At 29.5% G+C, this 18,403-nt stretch overlaps 2 protein-coding genes across 3 annotated transcripts; one reads left to right on the top strand and one right to left on the bottom strand.

Annotated features, from left to right (window-relative positions):
* Positions 1-7: 7 nt before the first annotated feature.
* ELP6 (elongator protein 6) lies at positions 8-3,721 on the bottom strand. 2 transcript variants are annotated; one of them, XR_002284523.3, is made up of 6 exons: positions 3,386-3,721; positions 2,972-3,041; positions 2,327-2,532; positions 2,074-2,220; positions 975-1,278; positions 8-495 (listed from the first exon to the last, which is right to left on the bottom strand). XR_002284523.3 is itself a non-coding variant. In XM_012218210.4 (5 exons), exons 1-5 carry the CDS (start codon positions 3,620-3,622, stop codon positions 1,156-1,158), a joined length of 783 nt encoding a protein of 260 aa, XP_012073600.1. In that variant the 5' UTR covers positions 3,623-3,721; the 3' UTR covers positions 817-1,155. The 2 variants fall into 2 exon arrangements, 1 of the variants encoding a protein (XP_012073600.1); XM_012218210.4 differs by lacking the exon at positions 8-495 and having other exon boundaries at positions 817-1,278.
* A 7,238-nt stretch (positions 3,722-10,959) lies between these two features.
* On the top strand, positions 10,960-18,167 carry LOC105635180 (serine/threonine-protein kinase PBL27). The gene is made up of 6 exons (XM_020679923.3): positions 10,960-11,050; positions 11,364-11,474; positions 12,576-12,766; positions 15,149-15,338; positions 15,794-16,185; positions 17,423-18,167. The coding sequence occupies exons 2-6, from the start codon at positions 11,387-11,389 to the stop codon at positions 17,681-17,683; spliced, it is 1,122 nt and encodes a 373-aa protein (XP_020535582.1). The 5' UTR covers positions 10,960-11,050; positions 11,364-11,386; the 3' UTR covers positions 17,684-18,167.
* Positions 18,168-18,403: the final 236 nt, after the last annotated feature.

Here is an 18,403-nt window from a genome sequence, read left to right as displayed (position 1 = left end):
GGTTAATGATTTTAAAAGGTGTATTTGGTATGCATTTCATTATTGCAAAAGTTGAATGTTTGCTTGCGTCTCCAATTTTGAACTTCTAGAAAGATTTCAATCTTACAGATATTAGTTCACTTTCTGTATTTCTATATTAGTGTTTTTTCCATTTTTATGAACTGTCTACACTATGCGACTGTCAAATATATAAAAAAAAACAAAAAAAAAATAGAGCATGTCAGAAGCCTATGGCCTTAACATGTAGTGAGTAACCTTACCTTGGTGAAAATGCATCTGGAAAATAGGGGGGATACCAATGACGAACCCATGGGTCTGGTCGGTATTGTTGTTTGGTTCTGTTGCTGTTTTCAGAACTGGTGAATCCAAACTGATATATGGTTGAATTGAAATGGCAGAGTCTAACTGTTGTTATTGGGCTACTTTCTTGGCTTGTTCTAGAGAACATTACCATATGCAACAAATCATCATCTTGGCTAGAATCGCATGGAAGATCTACAAGTGAAGGAGAAAAGGAAATTCCTTTTATTTCAGGAGAGTGGCTACTGATGCAAAATGCTAACTGCAATATCCTCAAAGAATATTTCGGCACGAAGCTTCAATTCAATAGGGATAATAAAAGTAGAAATGGAAAAGATGTCAAGTGGACAACCCTTTCTTTTTTGGGCTAATGTGATTTTCATTTTGGAACTAGACCAAAAAGTGCATTTTCTTGTCTTATAGTAAATGTTATAATAAATGTAAATGATTTTTTCTAACCAAGAAAATTAATTTGCCAATGCCACATGAAATCTTCTCTCTGTTTCATGCAGAAAATTTCTAAAAGAATATGCATTTAAATGCTATATATGAAAGTCAGCATCTAAAGTGCTACATAAAGTTGAGCCTTTAAACTTTAGGTCACCAGCTTTAACATCTGTCTTTGGGAACAGACAATGGAAGGGAAAATACAGGACAAATAGAGAAATTTCTACCTTTTTTTTTTTTCAACAATAGAGTATTTTGAAATCCCATTCGCATTGGAGATTCCAACCTCTTAATACCCTCTTTTTTCTTTCGTTTTCAGTGGAAGATATCATGGGCGCAGCTGTGTCTGCAAGGAGTCTGTTCGAGTCATAAATTTATAGTTGCCAACCAAAAAGAATTCTCTGACTGTCAACTTCGACTCCCAGGGTAGAAGTATTCAACACCATTTTCCTTTAGCACGAACTGGAAATTGCTTATCTTGTTCTTCAAGTTCCCTTGTGCACTGCAAATTCCCGAGTTCACAACTGTCAACTGCAACAAAGAAAAACTATTAGAAAAAAGTGCTAAGATAAAGCAGCTTGTCATTAAATGAAGTTTAATTTAGAGTATAAATAGCATTCTTAAAACCATTATACCAAAGTAACATGTCAGTCTGAGGAAAGAATTCCAAAACTTCACTACACTTTTGCAGAGAGCGTTCAATCAAAGATACAAAACAATTGGAAAAAGAATGCAAAGATCATAGCTACAATTTTGGAATGCCGACATACAATGAAAACAAATTTCAACAGCAAATATGAAAGAAATTGTATATCTTTCTAGTATTTGTCCTCCCCCCCCCCCCCCCCCCCCCACCTTCCCCCTCCTTTTTTTTTTGGAGAATTAAAATGCATTTTTTAAGTAATTTGAATGTATACACAACAACCATTAAGGCATAGGAAAATAGTATATCTAAGTTCAAGCAAAGGAATGAGCAAAAACTTGCCATATGCTAGCATCTGCAAGTGATGCACATTTAAATCACGACAACAGTTCACAAGCAGCAGAACAGAAAGCTGCCAACTTAATTAAAAATATCATTAATCCTATCCAAAACCAAAGACAAGCTTTTTTTTCTCTTTTTTTTTTTTTTCCTTTTCTTGAATTTGTGAATTTGATCATACAGCACAATCTTCATGGAGTTAGTGAGGGAAACAAAAGGTTGTAAAATTAAACTAGACTTTCTTTATTTTCATTAAAATATATTTGTACCATAGAAACTTAAACAAGCAGCCAACTGATGATAATAATAGAATATATCCACTCAAATATGATAGCACAACTTACCTGTCCGTGCACATCAGCAGCCAAACCAGTGGCCAAAGGTTCTGTTTTCATCAAAACATCTGCAAGGTATTCCATCTGAAGTATCAATGTAGGCCTCTCCATGCTTGAATATATATCCTCATGATTAAGTGTGACCAATGAACAACCCTGAGAAGAAAAGTACAGGAAAAATTGAACACTAAACATGAATAAATAAATACAATTACGGGGAGTGGTCGACAAAAAAGGAGTAAACAATCACAAAAATTCTTACAAAATCTGATGTTAGAGTGTGGCAATAATGCAGGAAGTCTAAGACATGATCTGAAGAGCCATAAGCAGCCACCTCCATAAGAGACACATCATCTATCATGATGGTGACATTGGTTTTGTAATTCTCAGGTAGGGCACAAATAATTTTTTGTATTTTCTCATACAGCGCAAAAAATCCATCTTCAATAGTTTTTCCTTGATTTCCATCTAGCCAAGAGTAAAATTCAAAAGGACTTCTAGTCATGAAATCAGTCAAACAAAAATATGTTTCTATCAATCATCTCTATCTTCTCATATTTCAGAAAGAATTTCAGTTAATGAGGATATTAAAATCCGTAAAAAGAACTTTTTTTAACGGTAATAAAAATTTTAGAAAATAAACAAAAAAAATTAACCTTGCCAAATTCATAGATTCCCCAAGGACCCAGCAATCATACTAAACCTTACTGCATATGATTCGATAGTGAACAGAGTATACTGAGAACAATCAATTATGAGCTAATACTACTAAGGCAATTAGCTTAACAAACACCTTTTAATATTCATTGCTTTCACAAATTCGAAGAAAAAATATTTTCAGATGATAAAAAGAGAATCAAATAAATATATGTAGCAAACCAAAACCAAATGTACCTGATTCTCTCACCTGGGCACTGTAGTGCAAGCATGTCAAAGAAAAAGAATCTGCTATCCCTTTGAGCACCCAGATTGCAACCCTGATAAAACATGTACCAAAATAATGCTTCAACAACATGTAAACATTGCAAAATTATGCACATATATATATCATTTCTCTTTTATCAGCAACTGGCAAGCATGATTACGCACCAAAACGGACTAAAATCTATGATCCCTCGCTTCCTTTACTAAGAAATCCACATGTTCAAAGTTCTAATTTTGAAAGGGAAAAAAAAAAAAAAAAAGCGACCACAAAAATCACAGATTATACCCTTAATTCAATACAGTAATACTAAAACTTCAAATACTAACTTAGGCATTGATTCATGCATCTAAAACCAAGATCAAGTGAGAGAGAGAGAGAGAGAGAGAGATAGTATACAAGTTTGCGAAGAATGCGATCATAGTGCGAGAAAGGGTAAGAGAAGGCTAAGAAGATGATGACATTAGAAGAGTTGGGATAGAGAATTCGCTTGATAAGATGGTGAAGGAGGAAGGAGCCGCTCGTCTCCACAGAGTCTTCTATCAGAACCACTTTCCCTTGCAGAGGAAGCCATGGCTGCGACTGTTGGTTCAAACCCAACGCCTCATCCAACAGATTCAAAGTTCGATGCTCCATTGTTTACTATCAATTCTTCTTCAACCCAATTTTCCAGTGGAGTCAGGGGAATTTCAGAGTTTTTAGGGTTTAAGGGTTGTATACTATTTGGACCGGGCTGAAAATTTCAGTGGACTCGAGTCTATTCTAGTTCCATTATGTGGGAAGAGGGGCTTAGCTCAACCGTGAAAAAAACAATTTTAATATTTAGTATTTTTTTTTTTTTTTTTACAATTTTATAAAAAAAATTATTTTCAATGAATTTACAAGGTATCTTTTTTGCTTTTATATTTGAATTTGCTAATGCATGAATCTATTTATATTTTGGTAAATTATTTTATTGAACTCAAAGTGATGCATTGATACATTCTTGATCTTAAAAATGAGTAAATAATCGATTCGGTTTAAAACCAAACAGAATTAAGATTTAGAAGGACAAATTAAATTTTAAAAAGCCAACAGAATTGAATTATTACCCTATAAACTGAAATGAATAGACTCAGGTAAATTCAGTCTGTTTCTTTAGTTTTTGATAACTTGAGTCCAATTTAAAGCCTAATGAATTAGATTTTAGAGAATCGATCCATTACATTAAAATCTGTCTATATCTGTATCTATATATCTATATAATCTTCAAACAAAAAAATATTTTTAAATTGCTGATGTGGCGCTCTCCTTTTGTAGCATTCTATTTTTTTCCTTTTTAGAAATTTTGAATTTTTCTTTTTTTTTATTTTTTTATGTTTTAATTTGATATATATTTTTAAAAAAATTATTTTCTGTAAATAGATATGTATGGCTTTAAATTTTTTTGAATACTTTATTATTTATAGAATCCTGGGTGTGAAAATGTTATAAATAGATATGTTATAAATTTGATATAAATTTTTTTGAATATTTATTTAATTTGTGTGAAAATGTTATTTAGATACTCCTTATTGCGAATACAAAAGCTATTTCTTAAATAATTCTTCCCAGTAGATTATTCATATAAGGTGTCATATTCATTTTTATCAAATATATTTTTTATTTATGGTTAATTTGATTTGTAAGTGCTCTTTTATTTTGTTTTTTTTTATTTAATTTCCATCCGAAAAACTCAATGAGATTTTATATATTGCATAAGGTGCATTAATTCATGAGTTATAATCTTTTGAGAATACTAAAACAGTTTAACCAAGTGTTATCCCATCAAATTCTACTTGGTTTACTTGATAACTTTTAAATCATTTCAAATGAATGATTGCGAATTTGGTCACTTCACTCTCACAAAATAAGACAATTCTTTTAATTGATATGACAACTTTATATTGTATAAAGAAAAATTATGTTAATCTTGTATGAAATTATAATTTGATGGGCAGGAAATTATAGTGATTTTTTTTTCTTTTTCATTTCTTCAAGATTGTAGCATTTTTTTATTTATTATTTTTTCATAAATATGTTAAAATTTTATCTTTTTATTTTTATGAATGACTATATATATTTGATCTTAGGCCTCATTTGGTTTAAATCAATCTATTCTCGAGAAGTTGACTTTTCGAAAAGTAGAATTTCGGGGAAGTTACTTCATGGAAAACATAGTGTGATTATATTTGGTTAATATATTGGTTCCCAAAAAGTAAAATTAGGTTAGTGAAATGTGAGATTATAAATGACAAAAATATCCTTCTTATAATTTTCAAAAAAAATAAAAAAATAAAAACATATTAATATAAGTATAAATAATTGAAATATTTCATTGAAAAGAAATCTAATAACCTAAAATCATTAATAAAAACACATTTCATACAATCTACTAGCTTGTAATCAACATAATTTTTTTATTGCATTCTATACAAAATATTATTATAATTTTATTTATTGGGTTAATGTTATTAATAACATTTAAATAAAGCAAGAATAATGATTCTCTAAAAAAATGACTAATAAGGAAAGAGCATGTGTGTTGGTAAGTACAACTGAGACTACAGTAAAAACAAAGAAATCACATTATTCATAGACGAACACATGTGCAGTAGAAGTATTGAAAGGCAAAATTGAGAATGTGAAGTTTTTGAACTAAGGAAGTCCTACTTTCTGTGAATGGGCGGAATGGCTAGAGAAGTTATATTTTTCAGTTACCTGGAATTGCACAGTTTGTACCGATCAAACATACTTTAACTTAGTAAATTTTTTCTATTAAATACTCCTATTCTAAATTTAGATTAACTAAATACTTATTATTAAATTGTTCAAAATTATTAAAATTATTATTCTAAGAATTGTGCTGCCACACATCAAATCAGTATTTTGCATATAAAGCTAAAAATACTAAACACTATTGTGATTATAATCTAATTGTTGGGTACAAATTGACTATCAACTATATGAACAACTGAACCAAACGCCTTCTAATTGCCGATTAAAATCTTTACTAAACATTTACAACCCAGTTTTGGATAGAAATCAATTATTAGCTTCATGAATTAGCATAATTAAATGCACGTGTGATTTAGTTATTCATATCAACTAATAACAGATAATGGTTGCTGATAACCGATGGCTGGTTGCAGATAGCGGTTAGCTAATGAAGGTGTTTGGTAAAATTTTGGTAACGGTTGCTATTAAAATGTAAAATAACCATTAAGCATATAATTATTTTTATATATTATGATGTTTTTTAAATTTTAAGGTGAATATATTATTTTTTATTTTAGTTTATTATATAAATTAAAAATTTATTAAAATTTTAAAATAATATTTAATAGAAAATTGTTATTTTTGAGAATAACTATAAATATTAATAATTTTTTAAAACATTATTCATAATTATTTTCATGAGGTTAAAGATATTCAAATATAACTCGAATGAGGTAGCTCATCAGTGGTAAAAAGAACTTACGGAGTTTATCACTATGGCTTAAGTAATAGATTCGGTTAAAAGTACGGAATTACAACTTAACTATTCGATATGAATAATTTTAGCTCTTATATAATATATTATTAAAAAGTTTATTGTTAAATTTATTTTATTTTTCTTTAAAACAATTATCATATTCCCATAAATAATATTGTTGGTTTCAATGTCGATATAATATATAATTAAACGAAATAATTTTTAAAAAAAAAAAGTAAAATACTTCTGGAATCTCAGGTTTAAACGCTAATTAAAGTGCATATACACTTTTTTAGAAAACAAACCTCAATCTTTTTTTTTTTTTTTTTTTTTTTGTAATTTAGTAATTATCCCAAGAAATATAAATAAAGTAATGGTATGAAAAGGGAGCAGTCTATATGGATAGGCCAGACTTTAGTCCGACCGTAGATTCTCTCGTTAAAGCAAAAAGCAAAAAGAATGCTAAACGCTGCCGAATTGGTGTATAATACGATAAATTACAGCTTTTTACATTTGTATGAACTTTTACAGGAGTACTAAATTATTTAGTATTATTCTATCATTGAAAAATATCCATCTACGTTGAAAATGTATATTATCATTTTACTTTTTATCCATATTGTTATATGGTATTCATGTATATAATGAATATTAGTCTTTTTTTTTTTTTTACTATGCTCGTATTCACCTACATCGACTATGTTCGTTGTATAATTATTTTTATACTCTTTTAATTTTTTTATCTATATAATATTAAAGTATAAACTTTTTTATTTAAATTAAAGGAAGTAATATATGCATACACACACAAAAATTCTTGAAACTCATAAGTTATATGGTTCTTTTTTTTTAATATCCTAAACACTATTTTTTTTAGTCAAACATATTTAGAATATAAGACAAAAAAATATAAAAAAAATTAAAAATGCTTAATCATCAAGATGCCATCTATTTATTGCAAGGGAGATATAAATCTTTAAAATAATAATATATACAAATTATTCAGTAATGAAAAATAAAATAAAAATAAAAAATAAAAAATGTGTATTCTATTTGAAATTTTATTTTTTTTAAATACACAATCAAATCATACAAATATAAAGAAAAATATTAATAAACATAATATACTTTTTTTCTTTTTTTATCTCTCTCCTAAATAAAATATTATGTATATTCTATTTGAGAATTTATTTTTTTAAAAAATATATCCAATCAAATCATATAAATATATATAAAAAAGAATATTAGTAAAATATATATATATTTTATTTCTCTCCAAAATAAAATATTTGAAATTATAATTAAAATAAAACTAAATATTTAAAAAATAAAATATAAAAATTTTCAAATGTCTCAATATCATATATATTTATTAAAAATAAATTTAAAAAAGATAAAACTCAAAAATTTGAAATGCTTAATTATCTATATGTATTTATTTAAAAAATAACTTTTATAAATATATCCAATCAACTAATAAAATATAATTTTCTAATTAACTATAATTAAAGTTATTTTAGCATATTATAAATTTTATTAAAAGCAATATTGAAAATCTCATATTTCCACATTTATATATAGTATAGATAGATAATGATCAAAACCGTGTTTGGTAAGATTAACGTTAATATAAGTAGTTTGTTTTTTAACGGTGGTTGAACTACTTGTTAATTAGCAAAATTGCAAGGAAAGTAGCATTTCATAATTTTCTTGTTTATGATGTTCTCGTAGGAATAAAAAAACATACAAATATAGAAATTGAAATCTTCTAGTTTGAAGAATACAAATACAGAAATTGAAATTGTTTGTTTTGGAAATCTTTTGAGTAGAGATTGGTTTTTTTGAAATAGGCGACAAAAGAAACTGTTTTTATATTTTCGAAAATTTGTTACACCTAATGAGTTTGAAATTTCAAACTTTAACTGATGCATGACAAACTCTAATGGAAGCATGTCAAATTTTAATGGAAAAACACGTTATTATCATACTTCATTAATAAAAGAAATTTACAATATCTAAATTCTTTAACCACAAACGATTAAATTAATAATTCATCTGGTATTTGAATTGCCAACAAAGAAAAATCACAAACATACATAATAACTCCCACAAATGATGAACCCCATGAAATTAGAGAAAATACATTAAATAAAAAACCCACAACCTCACTAAATAAATTATTAAAAAAACTAAAGAAAAAAAAAATGAAAAGAAACGGAAAGGAACCACTATCGATAAAAAAAATTGATTGGTTTACAAAAACTATAAGAATAATAAGTATATGTTCGGTAAAATTAGCTATTTTGTTAGCTGTTTGCTGTTTAGTAGTGTTTTGTTAGCTGTTAGCTATTTTAGTAGCATTTAGCTGTTAGTTATTAGAGTGGTTTTTCATGAAATGCTAAAAGCTAAACGTTACATTGGTTAATTTTTTTATAAAACTTAACATTAATCTTTAAAAATTAGTTCATACGCTGTGTTATCGAACACTATAAAAAATAGTATTTAGCATTTTAACTGATCAAAACCGCTAAAAGCTATTTAAAAAATTATTACAAAACACGGTCTAAGAGAGTGAGAGTGACACGGCTAATGTTTTATCAATTAGTTGATAAATATTTACTGAACAATTGAATTATTTATGATTTTCAAAGTAATTTTTTATTAATTTTATTTTTTTAATGAAAAAGAAACTCGTATTTCTTACGTTCGAAAATTATGATTATCGAATTTGTTGGCATTCTTCCCCTTAAAACACGTTTTTGACAGAAGTGGCTTTTTCAAACCCTCGATTTTATCGGCTTAGGCCAGTGGATGTTTGAGAAAAAAATAAAAAAAGATTTGCAGTTAATTACTATTATTAAATAATGAAAAGACAAATATAACGCAATAATACAGAGTTATACAAAGCTAAATGAGGTTATAATTGTCTCTTTCCGATGCAAAGTGAACTATTTAAATATAAAATAATAATAATGACATTTTATGATACATAGTGAACAAAATTTTAATATCAATAAATATTGACTAATTAATCGGACGTGATCTAGTTAATATTCATATATATATAAAAAATAAAAAATTTTAAATTTAAGTCTTCTCAATTATAAATGATTTCATGGTGGTGTTAATATTACCGAAACATGCCCTATAAAGAATATATGTCAAAACAAAAATTATTAAACAAAATTAAATATTTTAAATAATTTAGAATTAATTTGACCTTTTATTTACTTTACGATTCCTGGCTTTGCAGTTAAGGAATTTCCGTAGACAGACAAAAAAAAAAAAAAAAAAAAGATTTGCCGATGTGGCATTCTGTTCGTAGGTATTTGTGATGTTGTCCCCAAAAGTTTTTGCTTTTTCTTTTTCTCTTTTTTACAAATTCCTGAAAAATACTTGTCTATAATTATCAGCTTCTTCTTTTTTTTTTTTTAAATACAAGTTAGGTATATTTTAAAGTTAATTTACCTAAGTTAATATTATTTTGAAATGCTTCCTAATGATTAAACTCTCAAGAAAAAACTTTTTTATCATTATCAATTTTAAATTCACTGGATTTAGTATTGTTTTACTTATGTTATTAAACAAAACAATAATAAATTTATTTTATCATATACGATAAGGTAATTTGAGTGGTAAATACTATAGATGGTCTAAAGTTAGTAATAATTATATATATATATATATATATATATAAAATGTGTGTGTGTGTGTGTAAAAATTTAGTAATGGTGAGAATAATCTAATTATAATAAAAAAATCAAATCAAAAACTTAGATTATTTAACAGTTGATAGTTTAGATTTTCTAGTTAGTCCAATTATATTTGTAACATATTTAATATTAATTATTTGAAAATTAGTAAAAAAAAAAATCAGAAATTATTATCTAGTAATTTATATATAAAAATTTGTAATATCATACTGTGGAAAAAAATGTCTCTCTCTATTTTGCAATTTTCTCTTTATGTTTTTATATTATGTAATTTATTTCTTGAAAGCTTTTGCTGTTTCTTTATAAACCACAACAATATTCTGTTAAGCTATTTACTTGCATTTGGTTACCATAATTCCAAGTATTTTTTGTTGTCTTTATACTTCTTTTATGCTAATAAATGTGCTGCTATTTTCAATTGTTGATATATTATTATTTTTTTTAAACCACTTATATTCAGACTCTATTATTAAGGACCATCTATTCCGATTCGAAAGTTAGTCATAGTTAAAGCTTTTTATCCTTCCCTAAATTTTTTTTTGAGTGAAATTGAGTTCAAATCTAATAAAAGAATAGTTTCACTAATATTTCAGTTTATATTATTGAATGGATTTACTTTTTAAAATAACCATTTTTCTATAATTTAAATATATAGTTGAATTTCAATTAAAAATAATCATTATTTGGCATTTAATATAACAAAAGGGAAATAAAGTAAAATAAAGAAAACCTAAAATTCATCATCTCAAAAAACAACGGAGAAAGAATACCTGAAATTTCCATTTTCATTCTCACTCTCTTCCTGCTGGGAATTGAGACGAGGATGACGCAAAACAGGAAAGTACAAAGCAAGATCAGGTATCGTATGTATTTACGTGAGTTAAAATTTGTGACATAAATACGTTTTATATATATATATATATATATATATATATATATAAATGAATCTTAAAGGTAGAACAATGAATGCAAGAAAATTTAAAGGAAAATTAGGGGAAATATGGAAATTTTGAACCTTGATTTACAATTTTGGAAGACAGGAGGGTACATCCGCAAAAAACGAAATAAAGTGAAAGGATATACACAAGGCTTGCCCTCTGTCTCAATTTAACTCTCTCTCTTAAGCAGTCTTGGTCTGCTTTTTGGTTTCTCTTTCTTTGTCTCTCTGTAGTGATACTCATTGAAGTACAAGTCATGGGCTGTTTTCCCTGTACTGGGAAGTCAAGCAAAAACGGAAGGAAGAAGCTCAAGAGGCCTGATGATCAGATCCCATCATCTTCAGGTATTTTAAGTTAAAACAATTTTTGAAAGATAATATTAGAGTAAAAAATTTAGTCTTTACTCCTTGAATGGTATCAATTTGGTTTCTCTTTGGTAATTTGGTAAATTTTTGTTTTATGTATTGGAATGAGTCTTTTTCACAATTCTATAAGTCATTATTTTCTGGGTTTGGAAGAATAATTGATCTGGAATGAACATAGTGGTATAATTTGAGGAACTCTTCCTCCCTGATGCATGTTTAATTATCAGTTTAAGGTAATGTATTTGTTTTTAAATGAATGCTAAAGTCTTGTGAAAGTTATGTAACTTTTGCTGTATATATAACTTGATTCAGCTACTGGGATTTTTGTTTCTTTGAGCTTTAAATACCTTAGTTTTAGATTGGGTTTATAATTATTTCTATCTTTTAAGGGATCCATCCAGTGTCAAGTTACTTCACATCATTTCTTATTATGTCAAATCCAAGAAACCTATACAATCAGTTTATGCAGCTGGATTTTTAAAAAAATTTAATTTTGTCCATGTTGGTTGAATAATTATTGATTACTATAGTTGTTATAGATTTCTTGATTTTCTATGTTGGTAGCTTATTCAATGACTTTCTATCTGAAACCCAAACCTTCTAGAAGCTAAAACTTTTATTTCGATTCATATTTATTTAAATAGGTTAATTCATGTCATGATGAATGTAAAGGGTTTTATTTACTTTATATTCTATGTAATTGATTGATTTATGGCCTCTTAGGTCAACTTGCCTTAAAGAATATGTTATAATTCGTTGTAGTATTCATAGTTCCATAACTACTGGAATCTGGATGATTAGTGGTGCTTATTGAAGCAATGCAAAATTAATAATGGAGATTGATTGTATTCTTGTCTTGTGTTTTCCGAAAAATCCAAGCTTAAATTTCTTGAATGTTTGTTTTTTTTGTTGTTTTTGATTCTTGTTTTCTTTCAAAACTCTTACTGATGGGGTAAAATTTCATCAGCTGTTAGACTGCTTTTAATTTTGCTGATGTATATGCATGTTCCATTTGTTGCTTTCCACATTCATTTATTGGTATCATTAATTGCAAATTTTGTTTAATGATCATTAACTAAGATAAAACAAAGCAATTGACTCTGGATATAAAGAAGGAGATCGCAAAGGATGGAGCCTCTGATCACATTGCAGCACATACTTTCACATTTCGTGAATTGGCTGCTGCAACAAAAAATTTCAGAGCAGATTGTCTTTTGGGTGAAGGTGGTTTTGGCCGTGTATATAAAGGGAGACTAGAGAGTACCAATCAGGTTGGTTGAACTTTTCAGATTTTACTTTTCCAAGAAAATATTCAAATTCATATGGCACAAAATATATTTAATTTATTCTATGTATCTCTGTGATGAATTATACCCTGAAATTTTCTTGCAAAACATTCTTCTAGATTTTGGGTGTCCTTTGGCTGCTCAATCAAAATGTTTCTCATGTACAAAAGACATGGTATGTGCAGCTTTCTAAACAAATTAAAAGGTAAACAATTAAATATATGAACTGAAGAACCAAATTGAAGTATTAGAAAGACGGGTTAATTACAAGACAAAGTAGACCTTATCTAGCCAAGACTCATACTTTTAATGTGTATACAAAGGGAGATAGGAGGGTAACAATCAGTTGACTTTTCCTGACTATATATATATATATATATATATATTCAAATGGAATATGCTTTTGGGTGTTTGGTGGTCCTTCACTCCTTTGTCTACACAATCAAAATATTCTAGTATTAGGAGACAAAACATATGTGCTTGCAAGCTTCTAAAGAAATAATGAAATTGATGAACAAATAAAAAATGACTTGATGGCCCAAAGAACTAAATTGAAGAAAACCAAAGCTGATATTACTCACAAGGCACTGCTCAAGATAAATCTTATTTGTCCAAAATTCATATTTCAGCTTCTGGAGTTATAGCCAGCTACCTCGTCTGCCATTGCAATTGTTGCTTAAGAACAATAGTAGTTTGCCCTTGTCACTAACTCGATCTCATTTGCTACTGCAATTATTGCTTCAGTATAATAGTTGCTCTATCTGATCACTACTTCCATCATACTACCATCAGCTCTATAAGTAGTGTGCCAAAACATTGCCACTGAGCTGTTGCAGCTGCAGCATTGTTGTGAGTTGTGACTGTGGCACTAGCATGAGTACCATTTTGCACCATGCTCTCTATCTCCTTGAGACATACTTACTGGAAGTCAATTCAGTTTCTCACCTCCATACTCGCCTCCTCCACATCTTGCACTCTTGAATGCCAAAATGAACATCAGAACTTCTCTTCCATATGCCTGCCAGGATTCTTGCAAGAACAGTCTCTGACTTCATAGAAAGCATTTTCCCCACAATATACCATGCTTCTTGGAGTATTTTTGACCGATGATATTACATAGTTTGTTACCAAATGGTTGACTATGGATAAAATGTTTAGATTCACAAGGGAGGTAACTGGTAATAAGAGATATATCCACACCTTAGGACACATGCAATGTTATAGTAGGTTTTTTTTTATTTTTGTTCCTTTAAGAAAAAGAAACCTTTTTTGCTTGTGGTTTTATGTTTTTGAGTAACTAATTTTATTTCCTCTCTCCTCTTTATAGTTTCTTTACCAAACACTGTTTTTATCTCATCTCCACTGCCAATGATGACAATCGATAATGGCAATCAAATTTTCACAGTACCCATAGCTTCCAAATTTGACAACATAAAACAAGCCACTATCATCAAAACAATATATCAACGTCGATTACTACAAACCACCATAGATTGATGGTGAGCTATCACCAAATCTTCTACATGCCATGCCTACCCAAACCAAGATAAATCAAGGATGAGAAGTTTCAAACAAATTCAGTGATTTTGGGAAAATAAATGAAGAACTTATGCATTTTTATAGCAAACTTGGGTAAATAATGAAGAGATCCAGGTGAGTACAGCTGCATGCGTGCTTTAGAGAGGGTGTTAAATCGAGAAGAGGAATATGATGAAATTGAGGTATCAAAGAAGGGGAAGGAGAAGGGGGTGGTTGGGTGTAAGTGTAAGCATACAAAAACAGTAAGAGGATTCTTCTTTGTGTGGTTTCAGATTTCCTTTTTTTTTTTTTTTTTTTTTTTTTTGTTCTAAAAACACTTATGAGAAATGTATAGAAGAAAAACAGAACGACAGCCTCCAAATAAAATGTTTTATGCTTTATTTTTCTTTGAGGAAAATAAATATAAAAGGTAAAACAGAAGTGGTACTGAACAGCCCCTTAGTTTCTCTCTCTCTCTCTCTCTCTCTCTCTCTCTCTCTCTCTCTCTTTTATTGATTTTAGGAAGAGTAAAATTACCCTTATTGAATTATGGTGGATTGATAAGGTGCATAAATCAATTAAGGAGGATGTTTGTGAATTGCTCTCTCAAAAACCATGCCCACTTTTAACTGGAACAAAATATCGAGTATGCTTATCTTGTTTTGTTTTCTACTTCTTCTTCTTCTTTTTCCCTGTTTTAGTTCAAAGTTCTGCTCGGTTGCTCTCCTTTGTCGGTGGGGTATCTCATTCATTTTTTTAAATTAGCTTTTGATTTCTTTTTAATCTTTTGCACTTTGGTCTTATTATGCTTTGTGGTAAGACTTGAAATTGTTCTTTGGTTTGGTGTAGATTGTAGCAATAAAGCAACTTGATCGCAATGGGCTTCAAGGGAACAGGGAATTCCTGGTCGAAGTATTAATGTTGAGCCTACTCCACCATCCTAATCTTGTTAACTTGATTGGGTACTGTGCTGATGGAGATCAGAGACTTTTGGTTTATGAATTTATGCCGTTAGGATCTTTAGAAGACCATTTACATGGTATGTACTTGACTCTTGATTTATAGCTGTTAGGCAATGAAAAGTTCATGTTCCTTGTCCCTTCCACACGTTAGTGAAAAGGTTGCGACAGAATTTATAAATCCCAGGATAAAAATTTCCATGTTAAGGGGAAGCATGAATTAATTAAAAGAGCTTGAACCATTTAAGTTTACTTGTACTACTTAGACACTGGATTTTTTTATTCATATCTTAAATGTACTTTAAACTTTTAAACTTATACAAACTCATCTGATGATAATTTTTTTTAATGTTATCCTCTCAGCATTGCATGAGAGGGGTGGGTTAGGGTGCGTAAGCAATCATGCTTGTGGCCTTAAGACTTGTGTGCTAGATTTCTTTTGCTCATTTAATTACTGCAATGGCTATATGTAATTCCATGTAACATTGGTTGACGTGTTATAGTGATTATATCTTTTGTATATGGTATACTTCAGACCTGCAACCTGATAAAAAACAACTTGACTGGAATACAAGAATGAAGATAGCTGCTGGTGCTGCAAAGGGCTTGGAGTACTTGCACGACAAAGCTAGTCCCCCTGTTATATATCGTGATTTAAAATGCTCAAACATTTTACTAGGTGACGGTTATCATCCGAAGCTGTCTGATTTTGGTTTGGCAAAATTGGGTCCTGTTGGAGACAAAACACACGTGTCCACAAGAGTGATGGGAACCTATGGATATTGTGCACCTGAATATGCAATGACAGGTCAGCTTACAATTAAATCAGATGTATATAGCTTTGGCGTTGTTCTTCTTGAGATTATTACCGGAAGGAAAGCTATTGACAATTCTAGAGCTGCTGGGGAGCATAATCTGGTCGCATGGGTAAGAGAGCTATCCTTCATATATATTTAAAGAAAATCTTGATTTAAATAAATATATTAATCCAATGCAATTAAAGCATGACCACTTGCAGCCTGCTTTAAATTTATATTATTTCTTTAACTTGTGCATCACCTCTCATTTTGGCCAAGAGGTCAATGATAGAATTATAACTTACTAAGTGCACCAATAGTAACTTCATTATTAATATAAAACCAAGGGTTCTATAATGAAAAAACAAAGGGGGTTAAGAACTACTGTGATAAGGTTAGAATAGAAAAGATATATAGCATTTGAATATATAGTACTTGAAAATTGCTGGGCATTTTTAACAGGAAATGAGCACTGATAATGGTGTATTGGCATAGATCTATTCTTCTAGAGGAAAAGGTCATTTACTTGTATACTGTAGCGTTCGTCCTCCATTTCAGGTAGTAGAATTGTGACTTTATTGGAACTGAAAGTTCTGCTACTAAATGTAATTCTTCTTATCCTCACAAGATTCTTATAGGGTCCTACTTATTGAAGTTAGCTAAAAATTTGACGTACAGGCTCATTATAATTCTAGGAGACTACCAAAGCATGTAGATGCAACCTATTGAATATATAATTTGAATTGCTAAGTTCAATGTTACTTATAGGTCCAGGGTTATTCGTCATGGTAGTATCTTAAAAAACTCAAGATAAGGGATTTCAGTCGATGAAGGATAATTAAAAAATCCATTGATTTTATTTTATTTTTATTGAGCCAAACAAGAAATTGTACCAAATCCGTGAACTGTTCAAAATCCCAGAAATGGAGCATGTTGTTTCTTATGAGAATCTAGTTCGGTGGAACTGGGATCCAAATTTTTATTTTTTTATTTTTTTTGTGTTTTTGGGAGGGGGGAGGGGTTTGAAGGGACAATTAAAAAATATTCCCTACTTCCCATAAAGATTGTCTATTATTCCATTTTGGGAAGTCCCAAAATAATTGTCCACTTCTATTTAAAGTTTTTTTTCCTATTTTACCCTTTTAAAAATTCACATTTTATGTGTAGTTGCATTTAATTGCATCTACAAATTTGGAGCTAATTTATTATGTGAATAAGGGTAGAAAAGGGAAACACATAAGTTATCACTACATTAATTGCATTTTCTTGTAGAAAAAGAAATGTGACAATCTTTTTGGAACAGAGAGAGTAAATAAATAAAAAAATTGGATAACTGAATATTGGCTGGTATTGCCCCTGAGTTGCAGGCAAGGCCCTTGTTCAAAGATAGAAGGAAGTTTGCACAGATGGCTGACCCTTTGCTCCAAGGCCAATATCCAGTGAGAGGCTTGTACCAAGCTCTTGCTGTTGCTGCTATGTGTGTTCAAGAACAGCCTAATATGCGACCCCTTATAGCTGATGTTGTCACAGCCCTTACTTATCTCGCTGCCCAAAAGTATGTTCCTGATAACCAGGCACAAGTCTGTCGTACAGGTCCATCTACTCCTAGAACTAGAAGGGAACAGTGAATTTTGTAGCCAAGTAGGAGAAACATTTATCAGGAACAGTCAGTCACCTAAGAAGGTTTGTTGCTTGGAAACCAATGATAGATTGCTGTCACCCTGCAAGTTGTGGCATTAAAGGATATAAAATTGGAGCAGATTTATGTTCATTATTCCAAGATCATTGGATTGAAGTTTAGTAGCAGGCGATTGTTGGTTGCGCATGCCAAAGTACAGGTTCTTCGAATTTTGCGTCACTGAAGATAGCAGGTATATTGCCAAGACCAACTGTGTTTTCTGCAATAGAAGATTCTTCTGTTTCCTTTCTTTTTCACCCTAATTTTTCTTTTTTGGCATTAATATTGATTATTATTATTATTTTCTTTGGTCTTCTTGCCTCTCTTTTACAAATTATTTTTACTGTACAATTGAGCTTGGGGCTTTGTATCTAGTTGTCTTCTATATAGAAACTTGTCAAGCTTTTAAAGAGCATCTCTTTTGCTTGGTATAACCATTATTATTATTATTTAATTCCTTATGAATGATTTCTATATATATTTATATTATCTATATATTCTATGATATATTGCAAAAATTGAATTCTAATCAGTCTGGATGCAAGTATAGCTTTATGCTCTAGTTCCATCATCTGAAACACTGGCATATGGCTTAGCATCTCAAGCTTACTATCCAAGGTGGTGGAAGAGTACATCCATAAAAAAGAGGAGTCTCTGTTAATTTTGACAC

The sequence above is a fragment of the Jatropha curcas genome, chromosome 6 (assembly GCF_041381405.1).
Source record: "Jatropha curcas cultivar XTBG-Jc1 chromosome 6, XTBG_Jcur_1.0, whole genome shotgun sequence".
NCBI lineage: Eukaryota > Viridiplantae > Streptophyta > Magnoliopsida > Malpighiales > Euphorbiaceae > Jatropha > Jatropha curcas.
This window is presented reverse-complemented; position numbering and strand designations above follow the sequence as displayed.

What these genes read in the sequence shown, in the direction of transcription:
- ELP6 (XM_012218210.4), bottom strand. Translation starts at nt 3,622, where the DNA reads ATGGAGCATCGAACTTTGAATCTGTTGGATGAGGCGTTGGGTTTGAAC. An exon ending in ATCGCATTCTTCGCAAACTT is followed by an intron (nt 3,042 to 3,385) that starts GTATACTATCTC and finishes ATGTTTTATCAG; the next exon opens with GGTTGCAATCTGGGTGCTCA. An exon ending in ACACTCTAACATCAGATTTT is followed by an intron (nt 2,221 to 2,326) that starts GTAAGAATTTTT and finishes TTTTCTTCTCAG; the next exon opens with GGTTGTTCATTGGTCACACT.
- LOC105635180 (XM_020679923.3), top strand. Translation starts at nt 11,387, where the DNA reads ATGGGCTGTTTTCCCTGTACTGGGAAGTCAAGCAAAAACGGAAGGAAG. An exon ending in TCAGATCCCATCATCTTCAG is followed by an intron (nt 11,475 to 12,575) that starts GTATTTTAAGTT and finishes TCATTAACTAAG; the next exon opens with ATAAAACAAAGCAATTGACT. An exon ending in GACTAGAGAGTACCAATCAG is followed by an intron (nt 12,767 to 15,148) that starts GTTGGTTGAACT and finishes GGTTTGGTGTAG; the next exon opens with ATTGTAGCAATAAAGCAACT.